An 11,967-nucleotide genomic window follows, 5' to 3' on the forward strand; every position below is an offset into this window, starting at 1 on the left:
CCGTTTTCTCCCCACTTGGTTGCAGGCCCCTGCACGCTCACCCGGGGGTGCGGAGCGGGCGCAGCCGCCCCTGCAGCAGGACTCCCCCTTGGAAAGCTGCAGCCAGGGGGATTTTGAAGCCAAGAACCAGGCGCAGACCTAAATAACGCCCCCAATGCAGACCCCTCCAGCCAAAGTTTGGCTTTTTGGGGCTCCAATTGCCCAAAAACCACCGTCAGAAAATACCCGACACCTGCAAGAGGGGCTTGCTCCACCACCATGCTCAGCTGCAGCCAAAAAAAAAAGCACTTGTTCTCCCCTCTGTACCCATCCTTGCACAAGGGAGGTAAAGCCAGTGTTTTCTTCGGATGTGCCTCAGGTAGAGCCTTTCACAGGAAGGGAGATAAAGCCAGTATTTTCTTCGGATGTGCCTCAGGTAGAGCCTGTGCTTCCTCCCCAAGCCAAAGCATGCCTAGCTTTTAAATAAAACAAGGCAAAAACCTGCTTGTGTTAAAAAAAAAAACCAACCAAAAAGAAAAAGCATACTGGGAGAGGAGGAGGGGGATCACAAAGCTCTTTTTATTCAAGCTGTTGCTGGGAACCCCTCGGCTTTAAACGGGGAGATGAGATTAGAAAGCACAGGGATGCGACAGATAGAAATACCAGTGTCGCGGGACCGACAACACGTCCCTGCTGTCCAACGCCAGCAGTGGGGTCTTCTCCATCGCAGGACCTGCACGCAGGACCAGCGCACACCCATCCTTGACCACAGCTCACTCGAGACACAGAAAATAGGGGCAATTCAGTGACATGGGAAGAGCAGTCCAACACACGCGGATTTTAAGTGTTAAATATCTGACCTATGGAAGTCCGCGTCACATAAGCTCTCAGGAACGAAGACGTTAGCTCCGGGAAAAGAAATAAGTACTTCTGTAAATGAGAATTAAGAGCGCAACATCAGCTTGGCTTCTCGAGACACCCACAAGGCTCCCTTACTGCAGGATAGATAAATGTCTGGAAAAAAACAGGGTCGTTTTTGGGGTACGCCTTTCCAGAGCTGTACACAACTGTTTTTACACCACCCCAATCTTCATTTGCTGCCCACTGGCAGCATCCTGGCTACCACACCACGCCTCAGCAGCGGCATCATGACATTTCTAGAAACATCTAAACAACAACAAAAGAATCTATTGAAACAGCAGAACAGAAAGCCCTTCCATTCTCTCCACCCCGCTAAGACTGCAAACAACTGCTTCAAGCAACAGCCTACCACAAACATCACAAGTTTGAGAAATCTGGAGCTAAAAAAAACCACTTGTACTAGAGCAAACAAAGATTTGGCCCTGTTCTAATAAATCTCACCTACTTTAGGACTTGGAATAAAAATAAGCATCCCAGCAGGGCAGTGGCGAGACCCCTCTTTCCTAGTGGCACTGCCACCGGTATTTTGCCACGCGCCTGCACCCCGTGAGCTCCGGGCCCTCACTTTTCCCAGGGGAGGCCCAGGGGATTTCAAAGCAGGGTGAGATTTTCCAACATTCCCCTTTCCCAGCCACTTCCATTGTTTTCTTGCTAATCGCCACAGGGCTTACTGCTTGCAGGTCTCTTCCCACACACGCATTTGCTTTAAAGACATGGGATCGAGGTCATTACAGAAATTCTGCCTCTGTTCATCTCTGCTGCGGGGCCACTTTCAAATCCTCATCCCACAGCAGAGCCTCGGAGGTGACCCCAGCTGCTCAGACGCTCAAAACCGCAAAGCCAGAGAGGTTTGGGATTCTATGACTGAGGCGGAGACATCAGTTCAATATCGTTAATAAAGTAACAACTCTTATTTGTTCTTTACAGTATTTATTGTACATGCAAGCCCATGGAAAAAACCGCCAAACTCCCTGCTGGAACCTCCTCTTGCTAAATCAGGTATAAATTACTTTCAGGTAAAGCACGTTTGCGTGTTACACTTCCAGTCAGGGAACAGCATTACGCAGCAGTCGCCTTCTCTTTGTAAGTTGCCATCATCTTCTTGATCTCAGCAATTGCTTTGCCAGGGTTCAAACCCTAAAATGGAAAAGTTTCAGTTAGCTCCTCTGGAAACGAGCATGTTAGAGCATCGTCCTCCCCCCCCTTGCCCTGATCTAAGTCACAGTAAACTCACAGATAATGCTGCTACTCGTAAAAATAGCTGGCAGAGGTGGTGTTCAGCACCCCTTTTTCCTAAAAGCGGGAGTCCAGCCTAATATCGTGCTTCCCTTCAAACGCTGGCAGGGTACAGGATACTGAGGGACGGCTCTGAACAGCCTGCTCCAGGCAGGTTGGGCATTACGGTACGCAGGGCCCCTCGGTTAAGGCGTGCTGATGCAGGTTTGCTGCACTCCAGCCTCAATATACAAGGGAAGAGCAAGCCAGCCCGGAGTAGAGACGCAGGTGCTCCAGCTCGGAGCTCACCTCCTCTACCTGGAGGCTGAACCAGCAGCGCTTCCCACTGCTTGAAGAAAAACGCTCATTTGACTTTGGAGGACTGGTTTTAATCAGCAACGCCGAGGATCAAAGAGGAGAATGAGTGGCTGAGCGATAGGAACTTTTAATAAAAGCTCAAGCAGGACTCAATTCAACGCTTTTACGGGTGTTACGAAATGACTTCTGGAGGCAGGAAACTGCCTTGTAAAAGCTCGACAGTGACGGTACAAGAGATGTGGTTTTTCTCCTTGTCTGAAATTAAAAAAGCTATGTATTGGAGGAGACTAGGGAAGTGAGCAAGCACGCTAACTCACAGGATGAAAACGCTCCTCACACAAAAGCCAGCTAAGCTTTCCAAAGAAAGTGTGTCTGCAATACAGACACGTCATGTTGCAAAGGCCCTTAATCCTGCAGCACTGCTACCAAACCAAGCATGCCTAATCTCAAAGTGAGAGGGGGGGATCGCAACTGCCCTGCTGTATCGTCCCGATTACAGCAGGAAGCACCGCGGGACAGAGAACGAACAGGAAACGACCCGGGTGCGCAGCTCACCGTGCAGTCTTTCAGGGCTGATGGAGACGGCAGCCAGGATTAGAGCGTGTGAGTGGAAACGCGTTACTAGCCATAAACGCGTCTCAAACTTGAGAGACCAAGCCTCAGCGTGTATCTCCCTGCACTACGTACGCTCCTACGTACAGCCAGATCTTCAAGTTGAACCTTCACCTTTAGCTGAACTACAGTTGGCACCAGATCACGAGCTAGCTCCCTACACAAAGGGGGAATTCTCTGTAGTGAGTGAATCACTTTAGAAAAATAAACACACAAAAATCGGCGTGCAGCGTTCCTGACCAACAACTGTCAACCCAGATCTCCAGGATCTCGTTTTCTCCGCATCTGTGATCCACTCAAACATTTGCCTTCATATTATTTCACAGCTCAAGAAGAATTACTCCACCACCAGGTGCAAGCAAAGGCTGGCTAGAAAACAGCAGAGCTGGCAGGAAAGCAAAACTTGATAATCCACCCAACAACAGGCACAAGGTCATCGCAAGATGAGGAACAGGCATGCTCCGATTTGGCATGCTCAGTTCTCGAAAGTACCACCAGAGAACAGACCGCCTGGGAAATGCCCCGACAGCATGTCAGCATAAACCACATCCCCCCGAAAGGCGCCGAAAACTTGCCGTAGCCTTCCTCATTACACGAATCGCACGGCGCATCAGGGATAGGGGCTACCATTGGAGTTTAAGGTTGCACTGTGCAGGGGTTAAACGTATTACTCACAAGGCTCACACCGCTGATCGAACTACGCAGGGCAAACTTCCCCGTACCGTTTCTGGCAGCGTCCCTCACACGATCAGCACCCTACTGTCATACTCCTGAATCTTGGAAACAGACAGGTTCTCAAAGCCACAGCCTTGCTCACGAGGAAGAGATATTCCTGCCAAGTGTAATCAAACTTTGCCACGTCCTCTTGTACAGTCACTATCACGAGCAAGACTGTTGGTAACTCACTGTCTCAAAAGGCTAAACAAGCCAAGGCAAGCTTGAGGGAAACAAAAACCTAAGCCACCGTTTTCCTATCGGTTCGCAACAAAGTGCTTGGAAACGAGCCCGTAACCCCAGAAGGGACACACGCAGGATGCACACGTACCTTAGGGCAGGTCTTTGTGCAATTCATGATAGTGTGACAACGGTAGAGAGAAAATGGGTCTTGAAGCTGTGCCAGGCGTTCCTCTGTGTAGTCATCTCTGGAGTCAATCATCCAGCGATAGGCCTGAAAGTCAGTGGCATTTGACACACACCAAATGCTTCTTCAAGGTAGTGTAACCAGCGTGAGATTTTAAAAGCAACACCTAACTCAGGAATTTTGGTCCAGGATCTGGACTACATAATACTATCCCACCTGCGCTCGCAAGTATTTGTACTGCTCTTAGATGGGGAGTCCCACAGCAGTCCCACGTGACAAACGGGATCTGTCCTTACCTGCATCAGTACCGCAGGACCCAAGTACTTGTCCCCGTTCCACCAGTAACTGGGACAGCTGGTGCTGCAGCAGGCACACAGGATGCACTCGTAGAGTCCGTCCTGCACGGGGGTGGGAGACCACAGTCAAGCCACTCCAGAAACCCATGATGAAGCCTTTTTTTTAAAGAGGGGATTTACACGAGCACGTGCTTCCCTCACCACCTTCCCCTCTAGTGACTTGCCGCGACAGAGTGGCTCCGAAAACCTTCAGCTGAAGCAGCGCTGTCAGAAGAAAGCAATTCCTACATGCACGTCCTCTGAAACAAGACGCATGCAATCCTCCCAACTTGACCACTATAATAAACTAGTTTTTTGTGTCAAAGGGGGGGGGGGGGAAAAGATTAAAACGAAAAAAAAAGGTGAAAGGAAAAATCGCTTGATGTTCCTGCATTCTTTCCTTGCAGCCTGTTCCAGTAAGTGGCTGAGGAAAGGAACGGATACACAACCGATTAACAATTCAAGGCCGTGTTACAGAAGTGAAAAGAGAGCAAAGCCTGTCCAACAGCCTAGGGGAGAAGTAAAGAGCTCACAGTTTAACATGTGCTTTGAGGGGATCCCCAAGCACTTACAGAATAGGAGTGGTACAAGTCTTTAGCCATTTCACCATTTTTATAGAGATGAAGGCCTTTTTATTTCAGGCACTGAAGAAAGTTAAACCTACACGGAAGCGACACCGGGCAGAAGACAGTTAAACTCGGAGGAGCAGAGGTCTCCCAAGTCTCCTAGCTCAATCAGCCCCCCCAGGCTAAAAGACAGAGTCCAGTCTGGCTTAAATTATGTATTTGAAAGTTACTTTTTGGGACAAAGGTCTCATTAAATTTAGTTTAGAAAGATACCCAATGCCGAAGACTCCTGGGAGCTTATAGCAAGTCTACTGCGCTAGAAAGGCTGCTCTAACACACTTTTGGAAAGACTTGCCAAAGCTACTTACCTTCTTGCTCTAAATTTATCTTATTTCTAATTGTAGCATTTCAAATGACTGACGATTTAAAGAAAAAAAAAGGTGGGCGTTTTGCAGCTGACTTTGTATCCAAGTTTCTCCTGCACACAGGCCATTCTCAAAGCAAGATAAACTTCAGCAACGACGTAACAAGCAAGTTTACTAATTGCGAGAAAGATTCAGGCAGCTCTTGTAGCCGCTTCTAGGTTTGCCTGTTTCTACTTGAATGAGAAAGTAATTTCAAGGATGCCGCTTTATGAAAACCATGTGAAGGGAGAGTCCCTTTAGTCCTTACATATGGATTATGAAGTGGTGCAGGAGAACTAACCGTTGCCCTTGGATAGAGATTCTTTCAGACTGTAAAATCCTGTCGTTGCTAAGACATCACAGCGCCAGGCACATGGTGCCGCCGACATCTCAGGCACATGACCAACCTATTCGTCGGATGTTAACTTCACAGCAAACACACATAATGGAAAACTGCAGAGAATTAGGCTGCAGCTCACACGTTTTCACTGAATCCCCTTTAAACAGCCATCCTCTTTGCTGTTCATATTCACCCCTCTTTTACCACTTGCCAAAATCCAGGCTGCCTGCCCGCTTTGCCCCTACTCAGTGACAGCACCACAGCAACAATCAGAGCGGAGCATTGACAGGCCGAGCTTTGAACCGTGAAGTCAGTGATGGGTCCACCAAGACAGGTCAGAGGCAAAAGAGAAACTGCTGATTTAATGATACTTACTGCGGCAGCCAAGGAAATCCAGACAAGAACTTACCCGCACTATAAACTTTTTAAAAAGCTGTTATCTCCCAGCTGTTCAAGTGGTTCCTCAGACACCCTTCAGCTTTATGCAGAAACTTTGAACCAACACTATGTTCCCAGAAAATCCCCTCAAAATAACACAGTGCTCAAGACAGACATCCAAAGACTTGCAGTAACACATCATGCTCGTGTCTCCACATCCAAAAGGGTTTAGCTTTTGCCATTAGTTTTTAGGGCTGTAAAACCCAGCAAGCAGCAACAAGAGAGCGTTGCTCAGCGTGCTGCAGCTAGACAAGACGGACAACGCTGAGCCTGACAGCCTACATGCCAGCACAAACTGCAGTGCCTTATCTCCACTGGAATTTTACAAGTCTGTAGCCTTCACAATGTTTTTACAAACACAGATGGTTTCGCAGTGCAGACAGTGGAAATGAGATTAGAGTCCCCATCGCAACCACAAATGCATTTCATTAGCAAACATTACCCCTAGCAATGCAGGCATGCCATGACACTGCATTTCAGGGAGCAGACTCCACCCACGTCAGGTTTTGCTCCAGACAGCTTTGTCATGAAAGGAACTAGAAGCTACTGCATGTTAACATTTAACCCTGGTCTTATCTGGAAGGGATTTCAACAGTAGAAAAGAAGCAGTAACCAGTTTCTGACGGTCTTCTATGGACTGCAGGTACTGCTCCTTGCCCTGTTTCGACTCATCCTTCTTCTTCAGGTAAGGCTCGATGGATTTGTACTGTGCATAGAAGTTACTCATGTCCTAGGAGTCAAAACGCAAAATGGTCACATTTATTATGCTGAACTGATGCATGAGAGATTAAACATCTGCTACCACTCCAACAGAAGAAAGCATTTTGTACCTCAACCTGCCACATTCCTTCAAACGAGGACAGATTTAGTCACTGCTGTGAAGCTCAGACCCACCCAAGCCAGAAAACACCAGCAGGAGTAACACGTGAATCGTGAGACCTCATCTTGCCGGCACCTCCCACTGTGAACCCCACGCTGGGACAGATTTGTCACTGCTGTGAAGCTCAGACCCACCCAAGCCAGAAAACACCAGGAGTAACACGTGAATCGTGAGACCTCATCTTGCCGGCACCTCCCACTGTGAACCCCACGCTGCCTGGAACGGTGTTACCCTTGGTCGCAAGCTGACAGAGGCAGATACTCACTGGAACAAGGTCCTTCACCACATACATGTGGGGGAGAGGGTAGATTTTAGTGATCTTGTTGAGATCGGGGTCAATTCTTTTGATACAGGCCAGCGTGTTTCCACCAGCAATGTTATCTTGCCGGCACCTCCCACTGTGAACCCCACGCTGCCTGGAACGGTGTTACCCTTGGTCGCAAGCTGACAGAGGCAGATACTCACTGGAACAAGGTCCTTCACCACATACATGTGGGGGAGAGGGTAGATTTTAGTGATCTTGTTGAGATCGGGGTCAATTCTTTTGATACAGGCCAGCGTGTTTCCACCAGCAATGTTCATAGCACAAGAGCCGCAGATGCCTGAGTGGGGGAAAAAAAAGAATAAAGTATTAGATATTTACCCTCTTATCCTACTTGAGGAAAATCCTCTTGGCCCCAAATATGCCCCTGGACTGTCTTCAAAAAAAACTCTGTACGTGACAAGGAAAACACCAGAAGTTGCCATTGGGCCAAACACGTTGCTATTTAAATAAAGAACAAACGCAGGAGTCGCTTTCATTAAAGCCTAAACACATTCTGAGTGAACTTCCTTCCACAGCAGAAAACGAGTGGCTTGGACACTTCATCTCTTTTGCATCATTCATTAGTTTTACACGCTACTTAGGGTGGGGAAAACATTCAGCTTTGTTCCCAAGTTTGAAGCACAAGCTCGTATTGATGCGAAGCAGCTAACGCTAAGATTATAACACGGGAACCAGGCACATCCCCCATCAGCCCTACAGTTACGGTCAAAAGCAACCCTGAAGGTCAGGAACATAAAACAAGTCCCTAAGACAGAAGCTTCTTTCTGTGCCTTCTGCAGCAGGCTCGAGTGGTGCCATAAACTGCATTCATTAACTCCCAAAGGTGAGAGGACAGACACTCACCAGAACAAACAGCATATAAATAGCTTAACAAATGGATTAAATGACACTACTAATGATCTCCCAGCAATAAAAGGATCAGATGTAGCCCAGGAAAGGCCAAGGTTTGCAAGAAAAACCACCACAGAACTGTCACAGATACTGCTCAGGTCAGGAGCTCGGGTATCCAATTCAGACCGACGCCTAAAACATCATACTAGAAAGAAGACAAATGTTGAAAGGGCAAAACTGTAATTTCAGAGTATTTGACACACATCAATTGATATGAGTCAGAGAAATGCCACCGCTCCTCTCGCTGGCGAGCTAGTCCGCCTCAGCGCCTGATGCATTGGCAAGCCTTCCCCTCGCTGGCAGATAAAGGCTGGCACTTGAACAAGGTTATTCCTCCCACTCAAGAAATGGTTACAAGCGTTTTCCAGTCAACTGGAGAGGGAACCAGGACTGCAGACGGGGGCCCACAAGGATGCAACAGGGACGCGTGATTGGATTTTTTTCCTGCATGGTAGAAAAGGGGCAAGATTGAACCAGTCCAGCTTGAAAATCTGTCTTCGGGTTCTCAAAGAAAAGTATTCCGGGCAACTAATTCCAGCTGCTTGGGAACAGCGTTGGCTATCTAAATATCAGGCACTGAGAACAACGCCACCGTATGAAATTCCTCTGCCTGCTACGCAGATTCTACAGGATACGGCTGCGTTAAAGCGTGCTTTTCATTTAGATCCAAGTCAAAACATCTTTAGGCATCAGTCGCACCTGAATTTCTCATACTTGCAAACCCACCTAATTAAATCAACAGTCATTCCATAAAGGCATCCTCCCTTCCCGCATTTCCACAACTATCATTTTAAGCGCAGCATCCCAACATTACCCATGAATTAGCATTTTTTACAGGGAAAGTCACCTAGACAGGTAAGTTTGAATGCAGTTAAACAGACGTGCCGATTTGTACCTGTACGAGAACCAGCCAGTGGCTCTGCAATGTAAAGCCACCAGATGGCCTTTTCCTCAATCAATCATTTAGCTTAGTCAAAGGGCCAAAAAAAAAAAAGATTCCTGAAGCTATTCCTAGAAGTCAAAAGTACTCTTCCAGTTACACCCTTTCTTATTTCCACAGCAGCACTAGATAAAGCAGCCCCTACAATTCATTCCCGTTCGCCACATCTGCCCCCTCAATTTTGCTGTTGAAATCTCTCTTCCTAGATTTCCCTACACGGTCCATCACTGGAGGGCAGCAAGATGAGTAAGATTAGGACAGAAACAGGAACGACTGGGGCTGTTTAAGCGCGTTGCTCATAGCTCAGTGTTGTGCGATTACGCCCTGTGAATATAAGCTTTGACTTTACTACTTGATTCATTGCCGTATTTCATAGGCAGCAGCTGGAAGAGGAGAGCGGTACGCTGCCATCTACCCTGAAGTTTTCTAGTAGTTACACATAACACTGTCAGCAACAGTCTTCAGGGGCAATCTTCGGTTTAGCAGGCTGGAAAACCCTTCTTACCTTCCCTACACGATCTGCGGAAGGTCAGGGTAGAGTCCAACTCATTTTTAATCTTGATCAGAGCATCGAGCACCATAGGCCCACATCTGTAACAGAAAACAGTCGGTGAACCTGTGTAATTCCCCCCCAGCCTCAGTGTTTGATCTCTGGCACCCCAACTAAGCAGCACCTAAAAGGACTTTGATCAACTACACTTAGAAATACACCTTTTTTTTTGCCAATTCCAGGCAACAAGATAGAGATATCTCTATCAGCAGCACAACCCATTCGCCTCAGCACACCCCAGGGTCGGGGTGGGAGAGAAGCCCTTTCTTTTGCTGATACTCTGAAGATTTGGCTCAGCTGGAGCGGGTTCAGACAGCACAACTGAAAACCAAGTGCCTCGCTACCGGTTCTCTCCTTTTGGGTTAGGTTTTAACAAGTCTGTCTGTCCTCATTAGTCACAAGAGGCAGTGCTGCACACAAAAACAGTCTCGGACAACTTGTGTAACTTTATATATGGCAGACAAGCAACACCCAGAAAGTATTAACTGGTGCAAGTCACACAAAAATTTGAGTTTTCCATCATGTGCTTCTTAAGTCAGGAGCTGCGTGGCTTTGTATCCGAAGCTTTCAGAAAGGGCTCGAGGTGAATTCCTCTGGCAAGACCACAGCAGCAACTGGAGCTCAGGGAAATCAAGGCCCACGTGCCCACGTGAAGGTTTCTGCACCACGTGCAAGACCGCACCCCTCCAAAGAATCACGGAGAAGTAAGAGCTTTCTTGGCAATAGCTACACCAAAGCGTGCAGATGGTTACTAGAGGTTTAATAAGATCTAAAACCCAGAAAAAACTAAGTGTTAAGAAAACTATGAGAAGAGTCAATAAAGATTCCGCCTTATCCCACCAGGTCTGGGACTGTGAACTACACGTAAAACAGTTTCCTTTTGGAACATGCCCCAAAATTTACCACGTAAATGAAGCTTATTAAAGCCACAAACACATTCAGGTCTTCAACACAACTCAGGGACACAGGTAAAGCCTCACAGAAGTCACAAAAGGAAGTGACCATTTTACTGCTGACAGCTATCAAGACTGGCATTCAGAGTACAGTTTTATTTGCCACACTTAGCACCGACAGGTGAGGGAGGGGAAAATAGTCCCATGTGATCACAGTAAGATTTGCTTTATCAGGAAGTAACATTGATCTTACCTGGGCTGAGGACAAGGTGCTCTGTAACACAGCTGAGGCACCACCTTCCTGGCCACTCCAACAAGGTTTTAACAGTCCCTGAAGCTTAATGAGGCTGCTGACACCTCCAGCTGTCAGCTCAAGCGATCCTCAACCCACCCTCCGTTATCACTTGTCAGATAACCTGCATGCACACACACAGCCCCAGCACACCTGCCTGGCAGCAATGCCTCTCCCTAATGGGGCATACTCACTTATTCAAATCCACTTCATATGTCTGCATGCGGGGCTTGTCCCCAGGCTTATCAGGATCCCATCTGTAGATGGCAAACTTCTTGATACGGGGCGCTGCCGCAGCTGCCGTCTGCACTCCCCGACACATCTGTATTCCAACAACAGCAAAACAGCCCTTAGGTCCCTTGGGGTGGCTTTTAGCCAGGCAACAAAGTGACTTGAGGTCGTGCGCTTCGGGGTGAGAGCTGCAGGACCCATCACTGCTTTGCATTTGGGCACTTGTACAGTTTTTGGAAAATCCTCCCAAGGATTTGCCACAGCAGCGTACCCTGGTGCACGCAACCACCTCTACCCTGACACCCCCTCCTCCACGAGGCACAGGAGATAATCCTAAAACTAAGGGGCAACCCACAGGTGCTCCTGCGGTGCCTGCAGACACTCCTTCCCTCCGCAGCCCCAAAGACTCTCCCTGCCCCAAAACTGCCCTCAGAAGCTCCCAGCTATGTCTCTACCCAGCTCCAGGCCAACAATCCACCTCCTCCCAGTATCCCCCCAGGAGCTTCTTCCCCCTCCAGGCCACATGCCCCTACTCAACTCTCCCCAAATTACCCCACATCACTATTCCTCCTGTTCCCACATCTCTTCCCAACACTCTTTTGGATCTCCTGCACCCCGCAGCCTCCTGTCAACCTCTATCTCCCCCTAAACCCATCCCAGACCCCTTCCCGCTCCTTTTTGCCCCTAGAGCCTTCTCAGCATCCCCCTCACACCTCCTCTCACCCTTCCAAGCCCCCCTCCTCTTCTCTTACCCAC

General features: G+C 48.2%; 1 protein-coding gene across 1 annotated transcript; it reads right to left on the reverse strand.

The window, feature by feature from the left end:
• Positions 1-1,812: 1,812 nt before the first annotated feature.
• SDHB (succinate dehydrogenase complex iron sulfur subunit B) lies at positions 1,813-11,302 on the reverse strand. The gene is made up of 8 exons (XM_009289740.2): positions 11,175-11,302; positions 9,751-9,836; positions 7,666-7,691; positions 7,355-7,465; positions 6,823-6,939; positions 4,423-4,524; positions 4,091-4,213; positions 1,813-2,037 (listed from the first exon to the last, which is right to left on the reverse strand). Exons 1-8 carry the CDS (start codon positions 11,300-11,302, stop codon positions 1,960-1,962), a joined length of 771 nt encoding a protein of 256 aa, XP_009288015.1. The 3' UTR covers positions 1,813-1,959.
• Positions 11,303-11,967: the final 665 nt, after the last annotated feature.

Source organism: Aptenodytes forsteri, unplaced genomic scaffold (genome assembly GCF_000699145.1).
Source record: "Aptenodytes forsteri isolate BGI_AS27 unplaced genomic scaffold, ASM69914v1 Scaffold61, whole genome shotgun sequence".
Lineage (NCBI taxonomy): Eukaryota > Metazoa > Chordata > Aves > Sphenisciformes > Spheniscidae > Aptenodytes > Aptenodytes forsteri.

What these genes read in the sequence shown, in the direction of transcription:
- SDHB (XM_009289740.2), bottom strand. Translation starts at nt 11,302, where the DNA reads ATGTGTCGGGGAGTGCAGACGGCAGCTGCGGCAGCGCCCCGTATCAAG. An exon ending in TGGTGAAGGACCTTGTTCCA is followed by an intron (nt 6,940 to 7,354) that starts GTGAGTATCTGC and finishes TTTGACTCCTAG; the next exon opens with GACATGAGTAACTTCTATGC. An exon ending in GTCCTGCGGTACTGATGCAG is followed by an intron (nt 4,214 to 4,422) that starts GTAAGGACAGAT and finishes ACTGACTTTCAG; the next exon opens with GCCTATCGCTGGATGATTGA.